A 20,343-nucleotide genomic window follows, 5' to 3' on the forward strand; every position below is an offset into this window, starting at 1 on the left:
GATGCACAGGAGTTTCCAAGCGCTGGCGTGCAGCCTGTAATGGCTGCGAAAACAGAGCAGAAATTTTCCACAGATCTTTCACTCTATCTTTCTCATAGTCAATGACTGTATCAGTCAGTCAGGTGCAGAGGAAATTTGTATAATCAGATGGGTTGATACGTTCACAGTAATCGTCATGGCTCCGTTCTTATGGAGTTCTAGAGGGAATATTAACCGGTTTATAACTGATGTTCAAATACTACAATGCCTTTTCGTGTTAATCGGACTGTTTAATTTGTCTGTGTGTCTCTACGAAGACCAAATCGGGAAATTCGACTGGTAAAATGTTTTGTATTTTGAAACAAATGTTGATTGTAATGCTCAAACGCTTAAATAATGCATTAGCATGCTTCCGTGTTTGACAGTCTGTCTACTTACTAATCGAATTACACTAAACGACGAATTTATTATTTCATTTACAGGAAGCAGAATTATGTCGGTAAAATTAAGTTCGCCAGTTTCGACACGGTCTCGACCGCGAAGAAGATTATTGTTGCTACCGAGGAAAATGTTATTGCTGCGTTAAACCTGAAGTCAGGTAGCCTATAAATATTGATATAAAAACGGTTACGTGTAACGAATGAAATTTCATTCGTACTTGTAAATTAGAGTTTCGAACCATTAATTACTACGTATAATATTAAGATACGAAAGAATATTTTTGCCTTTCAATATTTTTATTAATATTATTATTATAAATGAAAGAATTGATAAACACTGTTATTTGATATTTATTACAATACAGGAACAAGTAGAGAGTTAAATAGATTATGAATAGACAGCAAATCTTTATGTGTTTATCAAGAAATTGGTTGGATGAAATATAAAACAGTAAAGGATTAGAAAAATTTCAGAATATTGCAATGTTCTTTTGAATGTAACAAAGTCAGTAAGGGATGAAATAAATTTTTATTTTATTTCTGCTTCCCACAATTAATGCAGGGTATTTTTATTCTGCATAAAGATCCGCAGTCTATTTATAAGAAACGTCTGTTTAGGGCAAATTTTATGGAGACGAGTATTAGAAAAGGGATATGCAGGTCATATTCGTGCAATGGGAGGAGTCGCGGATGGAGATTTAGTTTCTGTGAGCGGAGGAGTACCAGCTATTGTTCGTGCATGGGATTTAGCTACAGGTCACATTCTTCACGAATGGCCCATGGCTGAGCAAAATCCAGAAAGGTTAATATTAATATTACTTTTTCACTGGTACAACTGATTTCTATTGTTCCTATTACTATCGTTTTATATGTTTCAATCACTACAAGTCATACGTAATGGCTGGTTTCAGGTTTTGTTGTTCAGAGATTATTATAAAGATGCCTTTATGAGAAATTACTTTTATATTTTGTTTTCATATTAAAAATCATATAAACTCTGAGTAAATGCTATCTTAATTAATATGACAATAGATACTAGTTACTCTTAGTAACTCTGTAGTTCTAGTGTCAAAATGAATTTAAATACATATTGGGCTGGCAAGAAAGTAATTCCGGGATATTAAGGTGAAATAAAACCCAATTTTGGGAAAATTTTGAAGTTTTATGAGCACAGACTTATGAAGCTACTAGAAAGATGGCGAAAGATCATCCAACAAGATGGAAAATATCTTACTAATTAACACTAAACCTACCGAGCACTAAAGCGATTCAAATGTTTTAGCTTATAAAAACGACAAAGATGTATTTATTTATATTCTCTGCAATTTTGATTACAATATGTGCTTGGACAAAGAAATTTATCGAATCAATTTCCATGTAAGCAACTTTATCATTTCAATAACTTTAAAATGAAAAAGATAAAACCGGTTCGACTGGCAGTGGTAGGTTTAGTGTTAAAGTTGATTGCTTGAATAGAAAAATTGGGTTTTATTTCATTTAAAATACCAAAATTACTGTCTTGCTCTAACCGAATAATATACTGCTCCATAGTAATAATAATAACAACAACTTACTGAACTATGCAGATTAATGGTGTATAGTGTATAAAAAAAGGAATAGCATACACATAGTAAGAGATAATTATAAATATTGGTTTTCAGACGTTTCTCTCCGTTTATGTCTTTTTCTACATTGGGATTGTACAGTGCTAACAGGTTTCTTTACCTTTATCTAATGCACAATAAACAATACATGTTTGTTCACTCAACTGTTACCGATTTCTCATGTTTACATACAGTTACTCGAATTCATATTTGGACGCTCTAAAACAGACGATAACTTTTTTAATATTGTACTATACGATTTGAACTTTTTTTGGAAGCTAGAGCAATTAGCTTGCTACACAATCGGTCGACGTTGCAATGAGCTACAAACGTTTAAAGATGGTAAAAATTGCAGATTTTTACGATTTTCGGCCTATATCTGAGAATTCTTACATCTTTCAATGCCTGTCGTTTTTTCCCGTATCAACCGATTTCGATGAAACTTTCACAGTGCATATAATTGACACAGACCTACAAAAAGTACTTTTTAAATTTTCAATATAGGCCCACATAAAAAAGTTGTAAAATGCTTCTTTCAGTATTTTTTCTACAATTCCGAATACTTGCATTTTTTGAAAAATTTCTTTTCACATTCTGCAGTAAACTAATTGCTCTAGTTTCCCAAAAGAGTTCAAATCGTATAATACAATATTAAAAAAGTTATCGTCTTTTTTAGAGCGTACGAATATTAATTCGAGTAACTGTATAATGTAATTCTGAAATTGTCTTAATGTAAACGTGGAAAACAATCACGAGCAAAGAGAAAAGATTTTCGAATGGAAAATAAGATGAATACACAAAATTAATATACTTTGATATGTTGTAATAGAATTTTAGTATTTTATATATTTCGTATAAATTACTAATAACTTCACTAAAGCACCAAATTTCACAATAATGTTTCGTTTATTCGATATATAATATTTTGTTTCATTCAAGTATCATATACATACATACTCAATGTACGATCAATGTTATTGCTGTATAAAATTTTCGATACTATTTAAATATCTGCAATTTTTTGTTACTATTCAGAATCAAAGATGTAAAATGGTACATAAAAGATGGTATTGTACATCACATTTTACCCAGCTATAATAGCGATATTAAGGTAACATCATACGATAGTAAGACAGGACACAAATTGCAAACGAGAAAAGTCTACGGATCATTTATAAGTCAAGAAACAGAGTAAGGAACTGAATGATGATATATAACTGTTTTATCTATTACATCGTAATTATAACTTTATTTAATGTTGTTTTAGATGCGTTCTAGCAGCTCCGTATCTAGCATGTTTAAAAGGAGATAGTTCGTTAGCTGTATTACTCTTGGTACACTTATTCGATCCGAATACCGAGCCACACTCGGTTACGATAAATACAATATTTGGTGCTGGTGCACAAGGTCCATATCACTTAGAATCAGTCCCAGGCGAAGAACCTGTTGTATCGATTAGCGCGGATGGTAATCAAAGAAAACGAATTCTTGTGGTGAACGATGTAGTTCCAATTCAAAGAGATATACCAGGCGATGCCACGCTCAGTATCGTTTCGGTTGACAATGAAAAAGTGCTTCTGGAAACAACATATAAAGCTGGAGTAAGTAAATTTTGCTTCGATTCGTACCTTCACCTTGAGACTTCTTAAATATTACTTGTTAATTATTGACACGTTAAATTGTTTCAATTTAGACAACTGAAATCACAGCCACAGAACTTCTAACATCAACACCTATGCCAAATTTATCCATGAGTTTAACGCATTCTTCATTGATATCGCCAACGATTATGTCTTCGGTTTGTCCTCGACAAGGAAAAGGCGTAACGTGTCGCCATTTCCTGAGTTCAGAAGATCACAGTGTTGCGCTATTACAACACAATAAATTAATATGGAGTAGAGAAGAAGCGCTCGCTAGCATTGTGGCTGTGGAGATCATAGAATTGCCTATGTCCGATAGGGAGCAGGCTATTGAGACAGAATTCGATCAGAAAGAAAGTAAGTTTAAAATAAATAACATTTTCATTTCATATTAATGAACTCACAAAACTGAACTGATAAATAATATTATAATACATACAGCAAGAATTACACAAGTTAAATAAGTGTTGAACTTTACGGTGTACTTTTACTTGTTACAAATACTTTACCGCAAGCAATGTCTATAAAATGTTGAACTTTAATATGAAAATTAGAAGTACCAAAATTATGATTATGATTATACATAAAAAATCTTTTCGATTATCATTCGATATCGCAACTGAAAGGCTTGTCATTATATTTAATTGTAACCACGATAACAAAGTCATATTCTATTTTTATAATGTAACTTTTAACAAAAACAAATTAGATAAGCTGTATTAATTGTACTTTTTTGTGAATGGCTGCTGGCAGGTATTGATGTAGACAGTTCATGTAAGTAGCGAAGCAGCAAGGGCTGGTTTGAGAATTACTTTGTTATCCTGCTATTGATTAGATTTATTCGCATGTGTTGATTGTTTCTTAATCATGACAATATCAAGTGAACATTTTTATAACTACTAAACATTTCTTCTCTATTACTTAGGAAAATTGTTATAACGTTGCAATTAGTATATGCATGGAGTTTTAAACATTTCCTAATCTAATAAGTATTCCTCGTCGAAGGAGTTGTGAATTATACGTTTGGAATTAATAATAATCGAATAATATCATTTATATTTAGTAGTATGCATGAGTAATGATTGGACAGCGGATTTGATTATTTTTAAAGAGAATAAATTTCTATTTCATTCCAGTTTGTTGCAAATCGGGTAAAAAATTGATGTTTTGCATAAAAATCCGCTGTCTAGTAATTATATAAATCTAGAATCTAAATGATTCAGAGCATCATTTGTATTTGCAAGTGTATAGATAACAGAATTTGAAAATGATACTTGATTAACACGTTTTACGATCATGTCAACCATGTACTGTTGTTGCCGTTTTAGTTTCAGTTTTACAATAGAATATTTTATCGTTTCTTTAAATAATACAACAGTATGTAAAGAAACTATTTACTTTGCGGTGCTTTCGTAGTACGAACGATATATAACTTAATAATTTTTGTTATAACTAGGGGATGTACTGAGTATGATGATCAGAAGAGTCGGCTCGCAATTCAAGCAAGCAAAGGCATTTGTCCAATCCATATTAAGTATAACACCGCAACCATCCAATCAACGTTCCGACTTAGTACGAGATAAATTTGGATTGCACAAAATGATTGTTGTTGTTACATCGACTGGAAAAGTATGACTTTATTCGATGGCTATTACTTAATATTAATAGATAAGAATATTGGACGTATTACAATCTACTCTCTGAAAGAAAAGTAAAAAAGATGCGATGCACAATGAATCATTTTATTTTCAGCTGTACGGTATCGAAACTAGAAAAGGAGAAATTATTTGGCAGCTTAGAGTGCCAAGCATTCGAGGGTTCGCCAAAGGATCTAGTACGATAGTATTATACGTGCAACGTGGCAGCAGGCATTTCCCTTATCCTCCGCAGTGTACATTATTAGCAGAAGATAGAGTATGTTTACTTCGATACATCGAAAAGCAACAGTTCTGCAATATTCTACAATATACGCTCGAAACATTTTTCAGAAGACAGGAGAGGGAGTTCTATACACATTCAATCCAATTACTGGTCAACCGTTGGATGGATTAGTCAAATTAGGATATAAAATAAAGCAATCCATGCTGCTTCATGTTACAACTGACGATTTTCTACGAATTATTCTTATCCTTGATAATTACGATAGACCACATGTATATCCCGAGGGTGCAACCGCACTGGCTGCATCGCTTGGTAAAAATATATATATGTTCACCGCTGATCAAACGACAGGTGTACTATCTGGATTTTCTCTTTCGTATAGTACGACTCAGGTATACTGGAACTTCTATAATTTATAAATATGTATGGTAAAGGGGTAACGGGATATTTAGTGACGATTTAGAAGTTTATTATTAATTTGAAGGCATTCTGTAATTTATTTTGCATTATTCGTGATAAACGATTGATTATCAACCTTTCTTCTGTATCGTCAAATTTTTCTGGACGATATTGTTAAAAAACGAAAGAAATATTAACGAAGTTTTCACGATTAATCGTAATAACAAATTAATTGATTAATTTTTTCTTTTATGCCATAGCACAACAAAAACATTATATTCAATAGTATCCCCTGGGAAAAATTGCATTGTCTCGGGGATTAAGGTTTTTAACTAATGTTTTCTATATTTTGAACAAAAATTATTGTACCACTTTTGATTTATATACGAAAGGAAAACATCTCAATTTTATTTTTAAAAATAATGTAATACCAGGTACTTCATGTTATTTTTATGAATTTTCAAAAAAGTTGTATTATGTTCGATAATCGGGTGGGGCACGGTAACTGGTACCTTTACCCTATAGTATGTGAAAGCATCCGTTAAAATTGCATTTACTCTGCAGGAACTTATCGCTCATAAAGTATGGGAATTAATACTTTCGCCAGAAAACCAAAAAGTAACGCACGTCGTATCGAAAAACCCAATAGAACGTGTACACTCTCAGGGTAGAGTCTTGAGCGATAGATCTGTACTGTATAAATATATTAATCCTAACTTGGTTGCTATAGTAACCGAAGGTGTCGGATATACCAATAAAAGTAAGATCACTGAAAATATCACGAAACGATTACAATTAAGTAGATTTCACGTGTTTTGCATTAATTGGCATATGTAGTATTTATTTATATCGGCCTCGCGGCCAAGAAATTGGACTTGGTTTACAATTCTTCTATGTCACCCATCCCTCCATCCATCCACCTATCCATTCATATCCCATGCCATACCATATGCCTTATTGTATATAATCTATGTTAATCTATCCTAATGTCTTACATCCAATATTGCCTCTCCCTCTCTCCTTTTGATTATTTCTTTCCTTTTCTTCTCGATACTCCTGAGCCAGTCTACTGTTTCTCCCACTCTTTTATCTTGTACTATCTTTTCTAAACTTATATTTATTCTTTCTACACCTTTACCAGAACTCTTCCCTCCGATCTCTCCACTCTTTTCATCAAATCTTAACGCTTTCTCTCCTGCTCTGATTCGTACCTTCTCTCTCATGGTTTCCCCCAGTACCATGTAATCTGGCGTTATTCTATCAAGTTTCAGGCACCATTTGATGTATTTCGTTTGTACTCTCTCCACAGTACCTCCCTTTCCTTCCCTCCTACTAGACAGTCAAACAAAATCATTCTTTTCCTAAATTCATCCCTAAACAATCTTTCTTCTGTGCCCCATTAATTGGCATATTTTAATGCATTTCTAACCGTTCACAGATACGCTTAATCTGTATTTATTGGATGCAGTATCTGGAACAATGATATTTTCTATTATACACAAAAGAGTGCGTGGTCCGGTCCACGTTGTGCATTCAGAGAACTGGATTGTATACAGTTACTTTAATGAGAAGAGTCGTAGGACTGAAATCGCTAGTCTAGAACTTTACGAAGGAAAAGTACAGAGTAATACCACAGGTACAATATCACATCATTTTAACTATTCGTATGTTCGTTTTATTAGGTTCGAGGGAAAGTTCCGTCGTATTTTAAATAAGCAGGTAATTTTGGCAATAAGTTGTGACAAATAATGGAAATCGTATCATTGAATATAATTGATGATTGATATTTTTATAAATCGATTCAAATGTTTTCTTTAAAATACGACAGAACTTTCCCCCCGACCTAAGTAATAGCTTTAGCTTATTGGCTCAAACATTCGTGTACTGCTCCAGTGTTCTCGTCTTTGTGTACAACTAAATTGCCGATCGTGGAAAGGCAAGCTTTCATTTTCCCTGCGGCAATAGAATCCATGCGAGAAACTATCACGGAGAAGGGTATTACAAGCAAACACATTATAGGTGAGATATTCACAATATTATATTTGCCTAAAATTCACAACGAATGAAGAATACGATACGTGTAATACTTACATGTGCACCTATACATTTCACAGTCGCTCTTGCCAATGGTGGTGTATTAGAGTTACCGTGGAAGATGGTAGATCCACGGCGGCCTATCAATCCAGAAGTACGCGAAGAAGGTGTAATACCATACATGCCAGAGATACCTATTCATATGGACGCAATAATTAATTATAACCAAAGCGTGTTTAGGGTATCGGGTGTTCACACTAGTCCTAGTGGCCTTGAAAGTACTTGCTTAGTTTTTGTACATGGTCTTGGTATGTATCTCATTATTTTAAATACATGTTTTTCTATTTCTTTATCATATACAGTCAAATCTGTTTTTGTGCGGTAGATAGGGATCGCAGAAACAAAAACCATGCAAAAAAATATATTCACAAACTTCATAAATAGCTATAACAAATAATTTTTCACAACATATTAAAGAAAATTTATTTCTATGCGGTGGAGAGGGACCGCATAAAAAAAGTCTCACTTAGAAAATATGTCAAAGCTTTACGAAATAGCGAGAAAGTGCTTTCCAAACAAAATAAATAATTAAATTCCACATGGAAACATTTAAAAAAATTTTAATTTCTCATTTTGAAGTGGAGAAATTTTCAAAATGTACACGATTCAATTCTACTCGTCGTAGTCCAAAACGCGCATATTTTGTGATGAACTGGTTCGTAATCGCTTTCGTCACTTGAAGATATTAGAGTTGATTTATTTTTTGTTTCCATGTAGTCGGTGATAAGTTTTTGCGACGACGGTCGATTGATCAGCTGCTTGTGATCGTCGCGATAGCCAGATATACATGATCGAAGCTCTTTTTGGAATTTAAAACTTCTTTCGGAATTGTTATCTATTTTAAGAAAATGCTTTTCCAATTTGCTGCAAAGCTGGATCCCTGCATATATTTTTCGAACTTACATATGGCGAACAGAATTTCGATATTCATATACCGCACAAATAAAAATCGCATAAAAAAGATCGCACAAAAATAGGTTTGACTGTACAGTAAATCCTCTATCGACGCAAAAAGGTGCTACCTACACGATGGACGCAAAAAAGATATCCCTTCGATCGAATCTGATCTCGGCTCGGGTATATCGATGTGAACCACTACTAATGCGACACGGAGAGTCGCAGTCGTCGGCATAGTTCAAAGGCCCGTGCGATTAATTGACGATGAACGTTTCAAACGCAAGGAAAAACAGCATATGGGAAAGAAAGACGCGGAGAGTCGCAGTCGCTTCGGCCGCGTGCGGTCTCTCTTTACACGCGCTGTTCTTCTCTACGTTCGGCTCGGCCTTTGAAACTCAAAAAAATAGTGTCCCTCTACGATCGATGTAAACGAACCTCCCCGAGGCTTTTGCGTCGATAGAGGATTTACTGTATCATGTCATATCAAGTTGATGCAAAATGTACAAGTACAACAATATAAAACTAACATTACACCATCAACTTGATAATAAATTGAATGAATAATTTAAAGAAATAATGTGTACTACACGATCAATTATCTGTTCAATAATAATTATTGCAGACTTGTTCTACACGCGCGTGGCACCGTCGAAAACGTTTGATGTTCTAAAAGAAGATTTCGATTATTATCTAATCGTGATAGTGTTAGCAGGACTCTTGATTTCATCGTACGTTACAAAGAAGTTAGCTTCGCAAAAAGCGCAGAAACAAGCATGGAAATGATGATTCGTTTCTCTAGAAAAATTAGTGCGTAACATTCTTAAGTATCCGTTTCTTAAAGGTAAAACATTTTGCTAATAATAATTTGTAAAAACAAAAAAAAGATACTGTTTTATAAAAAGATAATGTTACTGCAAAAGTAAATGTTAACAATTTATTACATTACCTGAAATATCTAAACGTATTACATATATTATATATATATTATTTGTTTTCCTTTTTTTTAATTTTATTGAACAGTACGCGCACACTACAGCGTTAACATATATCCGAATATTCAAGACAAAGTGTGCTAGTCATTCTATGGAAAGAGTGGACCATGATCGCTAATTAGATCACTAAAATAACTGACAACATGCTCAAGCTACGATTAATGTTTCGTTCAAACGACGGTGTTCCCTCGAGAATCTCCAGTAACATAACAATCTGTTTTACTATAAGTACAAACCCAATTGTTGCAGCTATATTTGTTTCTGGTAACAAATTAAGATCGAAAACGACTTCGTATAAACTTGAAAATAAGCTTTTCGCGTAATTCCTAGAAAACAAGGTACAACAAATTCAACATTTTCGAGAGACAACCGTACATGTACGCATACATAGTTGGAGATTTGTTTGATATGCGAACGCTCTACGTGAAAAAATCTGAATCGTCAAAAACACCAAACTAAAATGAAATATAAATATTTAGAGTATTAATGTTGTTGCAATCGAGTGTCTTCAAAATAACACTTTGTTCTTTCTGCTGCTTAGTATCACATGCTAGCGAACGATATTTAACTAGAATTTATGCTCCTTTCTGTTCGAACGTGCACTCGCGTACATGTCACTATTTCACCCTATGATAATGGTTTTAAGGGGGTAGACTCGTTTCCAGGATTGCAAGGGTGCGGGATGCGCCTTGTCATTTCTCGATAATGCATGCGATGGGGTTTTTCAGTAGTGAAAACCGCTAGATAAAAGATCAATCTAGGCTTTACGAGGCGTAATTTGTATTATTCGGAAGCATGCAGCTGTCGCAGCTTTATAAAAATAGCTATATGCGCAGCTGTATGCTTTGTAAATAGGACTTTTGAGGGCGATCTCGAGCTAGATAAAATCTAGTGTTTTTGACTACTGAGAAACCCCACCTTTGTATTATCGAGAAATGAGAACGCACATTCCGCACCCTTGCAATCCTGGAAAAACGAATCTTCCTCCTTAAACCATATTGTAGAGGAGAACGTAAAGTTTATATTTAAATGTACATAATACATGCAAATTTCGTGTTTTGCATTTTATAAATACATTAATTTATTGCTACTTACGTTTACTTTTTAATTTATAAAAGTAGTAACACATGATACACAAGAAAACTTTTAACTGAAACAATTTCATATACAAAAAGCAATGGATAATGGGAATCATAAACATACATGGTATGCTACGCATTGCAGATCTTGAATCCTTAGCATTTATAAGCATTTCCCTGTTCGTTTTTAAAGAAAGATTTCTTTCATCGATGTTCTGACCGTTACTAGTATTGAAAAGACATTAGTAGGTATTCTAATTTTTTCTAATTTAAATATTTAGAATCACAAGGATGTCAATTTTATCGTTATACGTATATCTGTTTAAGTTAACACAAACACAGCACTGTATGAACCTCAACATATACCACAGTACAAACGAATGATTTTATTTATATATTATATATTTATAATTGAAAATTAAATAAATTATACCATCTGCGAATAAAATCCCATAGAATCATTTTCTTTGTATAGTATAGTTCATTTGCTTTGTAGATACACGTGTAAAGTTTCTAATAGACGTAAGCTTTATTGTAAAGAAAATAGGAATATAAACGATAATATCATGAAAATGTAAAATTTGCAGAACCAATACAAAATATAAATTGTACGATAATAAAAACTTTGACCGTGTACCTGTTTCTTTTATCCTTATCTTAGTTTTAAGACTTTGGTAGTAACACATTAGAATAATAATAAAAATATTTATATTTATTATATTACAAGTGTTCATATTTTATACAGTATATTACAATATTGATAATGCAATGACTATATTCACTGTATGTTGAAATTACCTAATTTCCTTTTTTTTCTGTCACGTTTCCAAAGATAAATCTTTGTCTTCAATGTATTGTAGAATAATTTGAATATTTTTATAATATTCGTTTGTTGAGATGTTTTCAGCCATCTAAAAAACCAACAGAATATTGATCAGTTTGTGTATTATATAATTATATGTGTGTAGGGTAAAGGTACCGGTTATCGGACGCAAAACAAACTTTAGAAATTAATAAAAATAACACGAAATACCTTCGTATACAAATCAAAAGTATTACAATAATTTTGTGTTTAAGATATAGAAAACATTAGTTACAAAATCTTATTCCCCGAGACAACGCAATTTTTTGTTTCCGATTATAGAAAATGCTAAGAAACTGTCGGAGGATAATGGAATAATGATTTTATTGTGCTACGGCATGAAAAAGAATTAATTAATTTGTTATCACAAATTTCTCGTGTCCGGCAAATAGGAGCAAAACTTCGGATTAAAACTTCGTTAATATTTCTTTTGCCTTTTAAGAAAATCGTTCAGAAAAATTTGACGATACAGAAGGAAGGTTGATAATTGATCGTTTATCAGAAATAATGCATAATAATTTACAGAATGCCTTCAAATGAATAAAAAAATTTCCAAGTCACTGGTACCTTTACTCTATATATATTTTGTAATCTATGCCTTCAAATGAATAAAAAAACTTCCAAGTCACTGGTACCTTTACTCTATATATATTTTGTAATCTACATCGAAATTACCTTGACATTTTTCATATCGAAGGTCCCATCAGTAGGAATTCTCGATATTTTAGAATTAATAATACTAAGACACTTCACCCATGCAATATCTCCATTGTAGTCAGCAATTTCTTTATATAATTGCACACAGCAAGACTGTCGATAAAAGGAGACACATACAAATTGAAGAAATATAATTATTTGTATTATATATATATAATTCTATATTATTTACTTGTAATATTGAGTGCTGATGTTTACTGAGGTAAGGTTCTGCGACACTTAAGACATTCCATGTTTCCTTTTCAAGAAGACTTAAGTTTTTCACGGTTACACCCAGCGACGATAATAATTCCTTTTGTAATTTGTAAGTTTGAGTGAATTTATAAATATTCTCGGTACTCTTGTTATAACTTTCCTTCGCCGATGCACTCAAGAACTTTGAAAGTGCTGGTAAGATTTGCCTAAAAGTAGTTAATCGTTTTATAGTAAAATTGAGGAGATGAAAATTCGAAATTGTTGAGAAATTTAAAAAATTGAAGATGTCGATATATTTCTCTACTAATAAAATCATTAAGAGAAGAAATAACATTCAATTTGGTTTCAATTTCTTGCAATCGATGTAAAATAAAAATGTTTTGCACCGATTATGGGAAGCAGGAATAAAATAAAAATTGATTCTATTCTTTAACAACTTTGTTACATTAAAAGCAACATTACAACATTCTTGAATTTTCTAAATCTTTTACTGTTTTATATTTCACCCAATCAATTTTATTACTCATTACAAGGTGACAATAAATAACGGAGTTAAACATTGCTTATTATAATTCTGTCAAATCGCCGAATTTTGAAAAACCAAATGATAACAACCATTACATAGAACTTTAGTATTCATATATTTAAGAAGTTTCGATGTGGCCACCCTTTGAGCCGATTCAGAGGCTCAAACGTGTTTTGAAATTTTCGGCTCTGGGCCGCAGCTCTTCTGGCGTCATTCGGTCCCACACCCGGCGCAGAGATTTTTTCAGCGACTAGAAACTTTTATGGGGCTGAGCACAGGCCCTGGCCTCCAAAATCGACCAAACGCTGGAGTTCATAGAGTTGAGATCTGGTGAGTACGACGGCCATTCCGCAGATGTGATGAAACCTGGAAAATGGGATTTGCTACGGTTTTCGAGGATCAAGGGGTCAAAATCAACCAAGAAGTGTATCGACGGGACATTCTCGAAGCCGTCGTACTTCTGTGGGCCCAACAGCACCTCAGCGATCCGGAATGGACGTTACAGCAGGATTCCGCGCCGGCCCACAGGGCGAAAACGACTCAGGAGTGGTGCAAAGCCCATTTTCCAGGTTTCATCACATTTGTGAAATGGCCGCCGTACTCACCGAATCTCAACCCAATGGACTACAGCGTGTGGTCGATTTTGGAGGCCAGGGCCTGTGCTCGGCCCCATGTAAATTTGGAGTCATTGAAAAAATCTCTGTACCAGGAGTGGGACCGAATGACGCCAGAAGAGGTGCGGCCCATAGCCGAAAATTTCAAGACACGTTTGAGCCTCTATATCGGCGCATAGGGTGGCCATTTCGAAACTTCTTAAATATATGAATACTAAAGGTCCATGTTATGGTTGGTATTATTTGGTTTTTCAAAATTCGTCAATTTGATAGAATTATAATAAGAAATGATTAACTCCGTTATTTCTTGTCACCCTGTAATTGCTAGGCAGCGGATCTATATGCAAAATAAAAATGTTCTATCTGAATTGCGACAAGCTGGAGTGAAATAGAAAGTTTAATGTTTTTACTGTTTTCAATTACACCTACTCATTTTTGTTATAAATGCATAAAATCCGCTGTCAATTAATTGCTCGTACGTCGAAGGGAATAAGAAAACTTACTTGAGAGTTCTAGATCTAATGAAATCTTTCGAAACATGACCAAGGGTATTCAACAATTGCCACGCTCGATTGATAATCAAGAGATTTTCATCTTGAAATCGATCTACTAACGGGTGCCACATCAAATGTACTATCGGCAACAATTGATTCTCCCATTCAGCTAAAATTTCAATACCTTCCTGTAATGTTGACATTGCGAGTAGCGATTTTTCTACTTCCTTGGACGAGAGGAAATGTAAACAATGTTGCATCACATCTCTGATCATTTTTATATATGGAGGTAGATCTTGAGCTTCTGAAATGTGTTTTTTACGATTAATCGTATCTGAATGAAAAATTACGAATTCGTTTGAACTTTTACCTTCGTCCTCCTTTGTGATATCTGCTCGACAGTCTTCCTCTTCCAACGCTTCCTCTTCAAGATTCGTATCCGCAGGAGGTGCTGTTATTTCTTTATCAATTTCTTTTTTCGCCTTACAGTACTCTACCACAGATTGAATAATTTTTGAAGATTTCGTTTCGGCGATATCACTCTGTTCCTGTGGTCTTGCCGAAACATGCTGAATGTTAGCCATTCTTTTAATGCATATTACAAATGTCAAGAAAACTTTCAAAAACGCCATCGAATTTTTCTGTTGGAAACTGTTTTTCAATTGCAGAAGAACGTCTTCCACAATTTCTTTCAAACAAGGCAATACGTCTATTGTACTATACTTCATGACAACACCGATAACGTCCAGTACGCCTGGATTACGTTCTACCCGGCGCAGTTTTACTGTTACGTGGTATGAAAAGTAGTCTACATTTGCGCGTAGTAGATCACCGACTGTATCGTAATGCAGAGATTTTGCGATCACCTCAAGGGTTTCGGTTCCAACAAAACTAATCAAGCTGTGCCTGCTACCTAGAAATAAAACAATCATATTATCGAATTACTTTATCATCCATTACTAGACTCCGGATTTGATGCATTTATAACAAAAATGAGAAAACGTAATTTAACACTAAATTTAATTTAATACTAAACCTACCGAGCCTTAAAAGTAGTAGGTGCACACACATGTTCCCTTATAAAAATGACGAGATTGATTTTATTTAGACTCTGTGCAGCTCCTATTGTAATACATGCACTACTAAAGATATCTATACAATCATTTCTTATGAAATCAGTTTTATTATTTTTCTAATTGTAAAATAAAAAACCTGGATCCGGTCATTTTGACCGGTGTTGGTTGGTTTAGCGTTAATGAAGAATACAAATGTATATTTAGCTCCTTTGTCTTGCAATTGATGCACAAACTTTCTATTTTCGCATAAACATCCGGAGTCTATCCATTACTCTTACCTAGTAGAGAGAAAATAAGATTACCTGCGCTTTCAATAATTAAATATAACGTCTTAAGAAGAAATCTATCATAGTCTCGTTTCAAGTTTCGAGCAATTAGTCCCAGTCCTTCTAATAATAGGCAACGTTGCACCACGTTAGCTTGAGCAATACCCAAAGGTGTATCCTTAGAGCATTCGATAGGTGGATACCAATGCTCAGGATTTATATACAAATAGATAACGTCTTTATAGATCGACAAAATCGAAGAATCTTTCACTGGAACTAAAATTTATAATCAACGAACAATATCAATTCGTATCATTGTTATAAGTAAATGGACACGTGCAATGTAAAGCAGTGGGCGAATTAAGAAGATTTAAGGACATCGGTGTATTAATTTCAGCTTAACAAGACAATTAAAAGAAGAAAGATATTTCTATTTGGCTCCTGTTTTTTGCAATCAATGCAAACATTCTTTATTTTGTTTGAAACAAACTTGGAATAGTAATATTTTTCGGTGCACTGGTTCGATCAAATTCTACACTAAATATAGCTATGTTGTAGGGCATAAAACGTTTCGATTTAGTGTAGAATTTGATCAAACCAGTGCGCCGAAAAATATTACTATTCCAAGTTTGTTTCAAACAAAAATTGCGATCGATAAAAATCCCTCCTTTATTCTTTATTTTGCATAAGAATAGAAAAGAATAGAAAAATATTGTACATTGTTTACCGTTTATTATCCAGTTCAGTAACAAGAACAATTCTTTCTTATGTTGTGGAACGTCGAGGATAAGGCCAAAAATGGTATCGACCAAAATTCTGAGATCACCAAATTGCCCAAGGTATTTACATATTATCACGACTTTTTCTTCGCAAGAACTGTTCTGAATGAATTTAAATCTTCTCCATAAGTACGATCCATAAGAATAAGCTGGATCTTCCAAGTCCTTGACATTCGCAGTCTGCAGAAGGGATATACTGCTGCAGTCTATTTCAGACACGTACACGAGTGCTAATATCAATCTTCGAATATGTGGCGAAGACATCATGATGCACGGCAGTCTTTGTTCTCCGAGAAGCTTCAAGTAACCCGCGATTTGATTCAAACAAGATAACTGATCGTTATCATCTGAAACGCAAGCGATCTTTAATGTTCTTTCCGATTGGAAAAATATTGTAATCGAACGTAAAACGTAGAAATCGTACCGAACCTCCTGATGATCCTAGGTAATTTTGTAAGCAAATTATAAAAATGTTCTTCCAGTAATTCCACCAAGGGCCGCATATTTCTGTTTTGCATATGGTTTATGCTAATTGTATTCAAGGCTTTCTCAGCTTCCTCTTGAATTTCTGGAAATTCATCTTCGGATAGAGATATTAGATACTCGATTAATAACATAACATTTGGTTTCATGTTCCTGTGTAAAAAGTTCATACTTGTTCATTTTAGATATTGTTCGTAAAACAATATACATACAATACATAGATACGAGACAACGCTACTCACCTAGGACATGTGGCGAGCAATAAATAAATCGTGTCGATTAATTCCTTTCTAACTTCGTGATGAGAATGCTTTTTCAATACGTCTAATTGTTGCACCAGTACATTCAGTTTTCTCGCACTAGCATTTAACCATTCTTTATTTCTTGTCGCACTTTGAAGATGTTCCATGTCTAGTATTTGTGGCGAACTCTTCGAAGGATCGGCGAGCAAGTTAATATTCGGTTTCATAAGAGCATCTAACGAAGGCTCGGTATCCTCTTCCAGTTTATCTTTCATTACAAGTGAGATTACTCTCCCCCAAGCTCTTAATGCTAGCTAAAATTTTATATTCTCATCAAAGTTAAATGTATTTGTTAATATTTAATCTTTCATCCTTTCGTTTTACATTACCGTTGTCAGTTTATGCCCTTGTATCTCGCCACCTATAGCTATCTCCTGCAATCCGCTTGCAATACCAGGTAAAAACAACATGATAACGTCTGCTACTTGATCTTGTAGTATAATATCAGACCTATCAGATTCGTCGTCGACTTGGCTCAGAGCCATTACTGTCTCCACTGCTCTCGATCTATACATTTATTAGACACGATCGTTACATATATTAACAAATGCAATAACAGATTGACTAAAAAATTGATAAATAAAAGGATTTTGTATATATATTTACCTGAGTGAGTTTGACCTTTCCACTCTGCCTATTGTTATAGATAATAATATTCCTTGACCCACCTTGGAGGCATTCTTTCTTACGTACAGCGATTCTATAACTTCTGTGAAACACGAATGTATCAAGGTCTTAATGGTTAAGAGAACAGCTTCTTTCAGTTCTTCGTGACCTGTGATCACTAAAAAATCAAATTCTCTGCGTTAAATAATTTTATGTAGAATTGAAATCATACGCACGATTTGGCTGTACTCATGCATAACACCTTGATTACACTTTATGAGAACAACATCTCGAATGAGATGATGCACGAATAATCTTAAGGGCGTAGACTCCTTTTTCCAGGATTGCAAGGGTGCGGAATTCGCCTTCTCATTTCTCGATAATACAACCACAGGGTTTTTCAGTAGTCAAAAATGTTAGATTAAAGACCGATCTAGGATGCTATCTTCCTCAAAAGTCGTATTTTTTCGTTTACGAGGAGTAATTTGCATTATCCGGAAGCATACAACTGTGCACGTAGCTATTCTCATAGCTACATGCTGCCAAATAATGCAAATTATGCCTCGTAAACGATAAAATGGGACTTTTGAGGGAGATAGCGCCCTAGATTGATCTTTTGCAATTCTGGAAACGGGTCTACTGCCTTAAATATTATCAATAGTAGACTCCGGATGTTTATGAAAAAAGAAAAAGTTTTTGCATCAATTGCAAGATGCAGGAGCTAAATATAAATTGATATTCTCCGTTAATAATTTTAATGTGGTGAAAATAATATATTAATAGTCTTAATATTTTTTCAATGTTTTAAATCGCACATTATAAATACATAAAATCGAGAGTCTAATCATTAGACTTAAAGATCCACAGTCTAATTATCATACTCACCCATGTTTGGTTGAGTTTGATCATAGATTTGTATTAACAAGCAGGAATATAATTTATTAAAATACTCTAATTTGGATATCTTCGCTCTCAATAGTATCGCCTGCATTGTCTTCACCAATTCTTCTTTTACATCTTTCCTGTTAAGATATTGAAATTCGTAGAATGAGCAAATTTAACAATAAGCTATACATACAATTATTATATGGCAAGTAACAATATTTACCTTAACGATTCATTCGGTAAATGAGTAATTAAAGGAAATAGAATATATTCTAGTAAATCTTGAATAACTTTGTCAGAAATTCTTGTAAGAGCAGCCGCAACATTCCGTGCATTGTTTACATTTGGATTTTTCATTAAGCAATCGCACAATGGCTTTAAAACCGTAAATGCTTCTTGTATATGATGGCGTTCCATTTTTATTCTTCGTAACAACAGAAAACAACGAAGACTTTTAACTGACACAGCTAATATAATGAATCTTATATGTAAACAGTTATAAACAGTAATAAACAGTTGTAAACATTGTGTGCAATTGTGTGGTGGAGAGAAGCGCTCCTGTTTACTGATTTTTAAGCCGCCAGGTAGCGCCAGAGTCGCCAGAGAATTATTCGCGGCAGATTTAAATTGTTTCTACTTGCACAATGAATCCTGCCGTGTTACAGATATTTTCAATTTTTCCAGATTGTTCAGGACATAGATTGATCCCGAATATTTCCAAGAAATTGTTATCCATTTATTTCATCCAATAAAAAAATTATTTATAACTAACCAATCAATTTTCATTCTTTTCAATTGTAAAGAGTACGCAAACTTTGAACTCTGTACTCGAGTGCGCATTCGTAAGTTTTAAACTAATTATGCATGTATAGAAAAATACCTAATATACACGATGAATATACGTAAAGATTAGACTGCGGATCTTTAAAAATAAAATATAAACCAGTACATAAAAGATTTTAAAAATTCAAGAATGTTCTAATGTTTTGCATCAAAATCCGCTGTATAGTAATGATAATCAATGAGTTTCAATTAATTAGAAGGAAGTGCCTATTTAATTTGCATTTTATAAGATTATAACCAGTGATTTGTAATAAAATACGAAAAACGTTTCACGACGAATTTAAAAAAAAATCAGAACCTATTATCGGGAAATATTTATTATTAATTTACATTGTGTGCTTATAAAAATTTGTGCGTTATCCATATGAGAAGAGTATCTTATGTAATAATATTACGAACATAATGTGAAAATATGTTTTAAGCTGGGTTCGTTTTTAAACGAAAATATAATTGAGGACTAAAAATCTGTATTGTAGATTATAGACAAACAAAATCGGTGTGCACACACATATTATTGTTGCAGATAATCTTCATCAGCTACAACACATTTTTAATAATATTCCAGTGGCTATTAAGTCCGTGAAAAAATTATTCCACTGATAGGAAAGATGCAAAAAAGTTGTGCAGCGTTTCGTCTCAAGTCTGCCAGATATGGACTCATCAGTAAGGCTGTTGTGTAACCTGCCTACA

General features: G+C 33.7%; 2 protein-coding genes across 6 annotated transcripts; one reads left to right on the forward strand and one right to left on the reverse strand.

The window, feature by feature from the left end:
* The first annotated feature begins 105 nt into the window (after window positions 1–105).
* Window positions 106–11,628, forward strand: Emc1 (ER membrane protein complex subunit 1). 3 transcript variants are annotated; one of them, XM_076431490.1, is made up of 15 exons: window positions 106–318; window positions 462–577; window positions 1,038–1,221; window positions 3,059–3,214; window positions 3,291–3,624; window positions 3,717–4,020; window positions 4,417–4,437; window positions 5,120–5,292; window positions 5,416–5,577; window positions 5,655–5,936; window positions 6,508–6,703; window positions 7,382–7,579; window positions 7,837–7,962; window positions 8,058–8,285; window positions 9,557–11,628. In XM_076431490.1, the coding sequence occupies exons 1-15, from the start codon at window positions 176–178 to the stop codon at window positions 9,715–9,717; spliced, it is 2,784 nt and encodes a 927-aa protein (XP_076287605.1). In that variant the 5' UTR covers window positions 106–175; the 3' UTR covers window positions 9,718–11,628. The 3 variants fall into 3 exon arrangements, with proteins under 3 accessions (XP_076287605.1, XP_076287604.1, XP_076287606.1); XM_076431489.1 differs by having other exon boundaries at window positions 107–318; window positions 5,652–5,936; XM_076431491.1 differs by lacking the exon at window positions 4,417–4,437 and having other exon boundaries at window positions 107–318; window positions 5,652–5,936.
* An 81-nt stretch (window positions 11,629–11,709) lies between these two features.
* Window positions 11,710–19,686, reverse strand: Tti1 (Telo2 interacting protein 1). Of its 3 annotated transcripts, XM_076431487.1 has the most exons (13): window positions 19,034–19,686; window positions 18,811–18,947; window positions 17,926–18,103; window positions 17,649–17,826; window positions 17,260–17,573; window positions 16,959–17,170; window positions 16,483–16,881; window positions 15,792–16,031; window positions 14,784–15,326; window positions 14,423–14,717; window positions 12,757–12,985; window positions 12,543–12,677; window positions 11,710–11,916 (listed from the first exon to the last, which is right to left on the reverse strand). In XM_076431487.1, exons 1-13 carry the CDS (start codon window positions 19,225–19,227, stop codon window positions 11,824–11,826), a joined length of 3,147 nt encoding a protein of 1,048 aa, XP_076287602.1. In that variant the 5' UTR covers window positions 19,228–19,686; the 3' UTR covers window positions 11,710–11,823. The 3 variants fall into 3 exon arrangements, with proteins under 3 accessions (XP_076287602.1, XP_076287601.1, XP_076287603.1); XM_076431486.1 differs by having other exon boundaries at window positions 14,423–15,326; XM_076431488.1 differs by lacking the exons at window positions 11,710–11,916; window positions 12,543–12,677 and having other exon boundaries at window positions 12,805–12,985; window positions 14,598–14,717.
* Between the last annotated feature and the right edge of the window lie 657 nt (window positions 19,687–20,343).

This window comes from Lasioglossum baleicum, chromosome 10 (assembly GCF_051020765.1).
Source record: "Lasioglossum baleicum chromosome 10, iyLasBale1, whole genome shotgun sequence".
Taxonomy (NCBI): Eukaryota; Metazoa; Arthropoda; class Insecta; order Hymenoptera; family Halictidae; genus Lasioglossum; species Lasioglossum baleicum.

Excerpts from the sequence above, each read along its gene's own strand:
- Tti1 (XM_076431486.1), bottom strand. The coding sequence starts at position 19,227 with ATGGAACGCCATCATATACAAGAAGCATTTACGGTTTTAAAGCCATTG. Across the intron at positions 18,948-19,033 it reads TTACCGAATGAATCGTTAAG|GAAAGATGTAAAAGAAGAAT; the intron begins GTAAATATTGTT and ends ATATCTTAACAG. Across the intron at positions 17,171-17,259 it reads TTGCTCGCCACATGTCCTAG|GAACATGAAACCAAATGTTA; the intron begins GTGAGTAGCGTT and ends CTTTTTACACAG.
- Emc1 (XM_076431489.1), top strand. The coding sequence starts at position 176 with ATGGCTCCGTTCTTATGGAGTTCTAGAGGGAATATTAACCGGTTTATA. Across the intron at positions 4,438-5,119 it reads TATTGATGTAGACAGTTCAT|GGGATGTACTGAGTATGATG; the intron begins GTAAGTAGCGAA and ends TGTTATAACTAG. Across the intron at positions 8,286-9,556 it reads AGTTTTTGTACATGGTCTTG|ACTTGTTCTACACGCGCGTG; the intron begins GTATGTATCTCA and ends TAATTATTGCAG.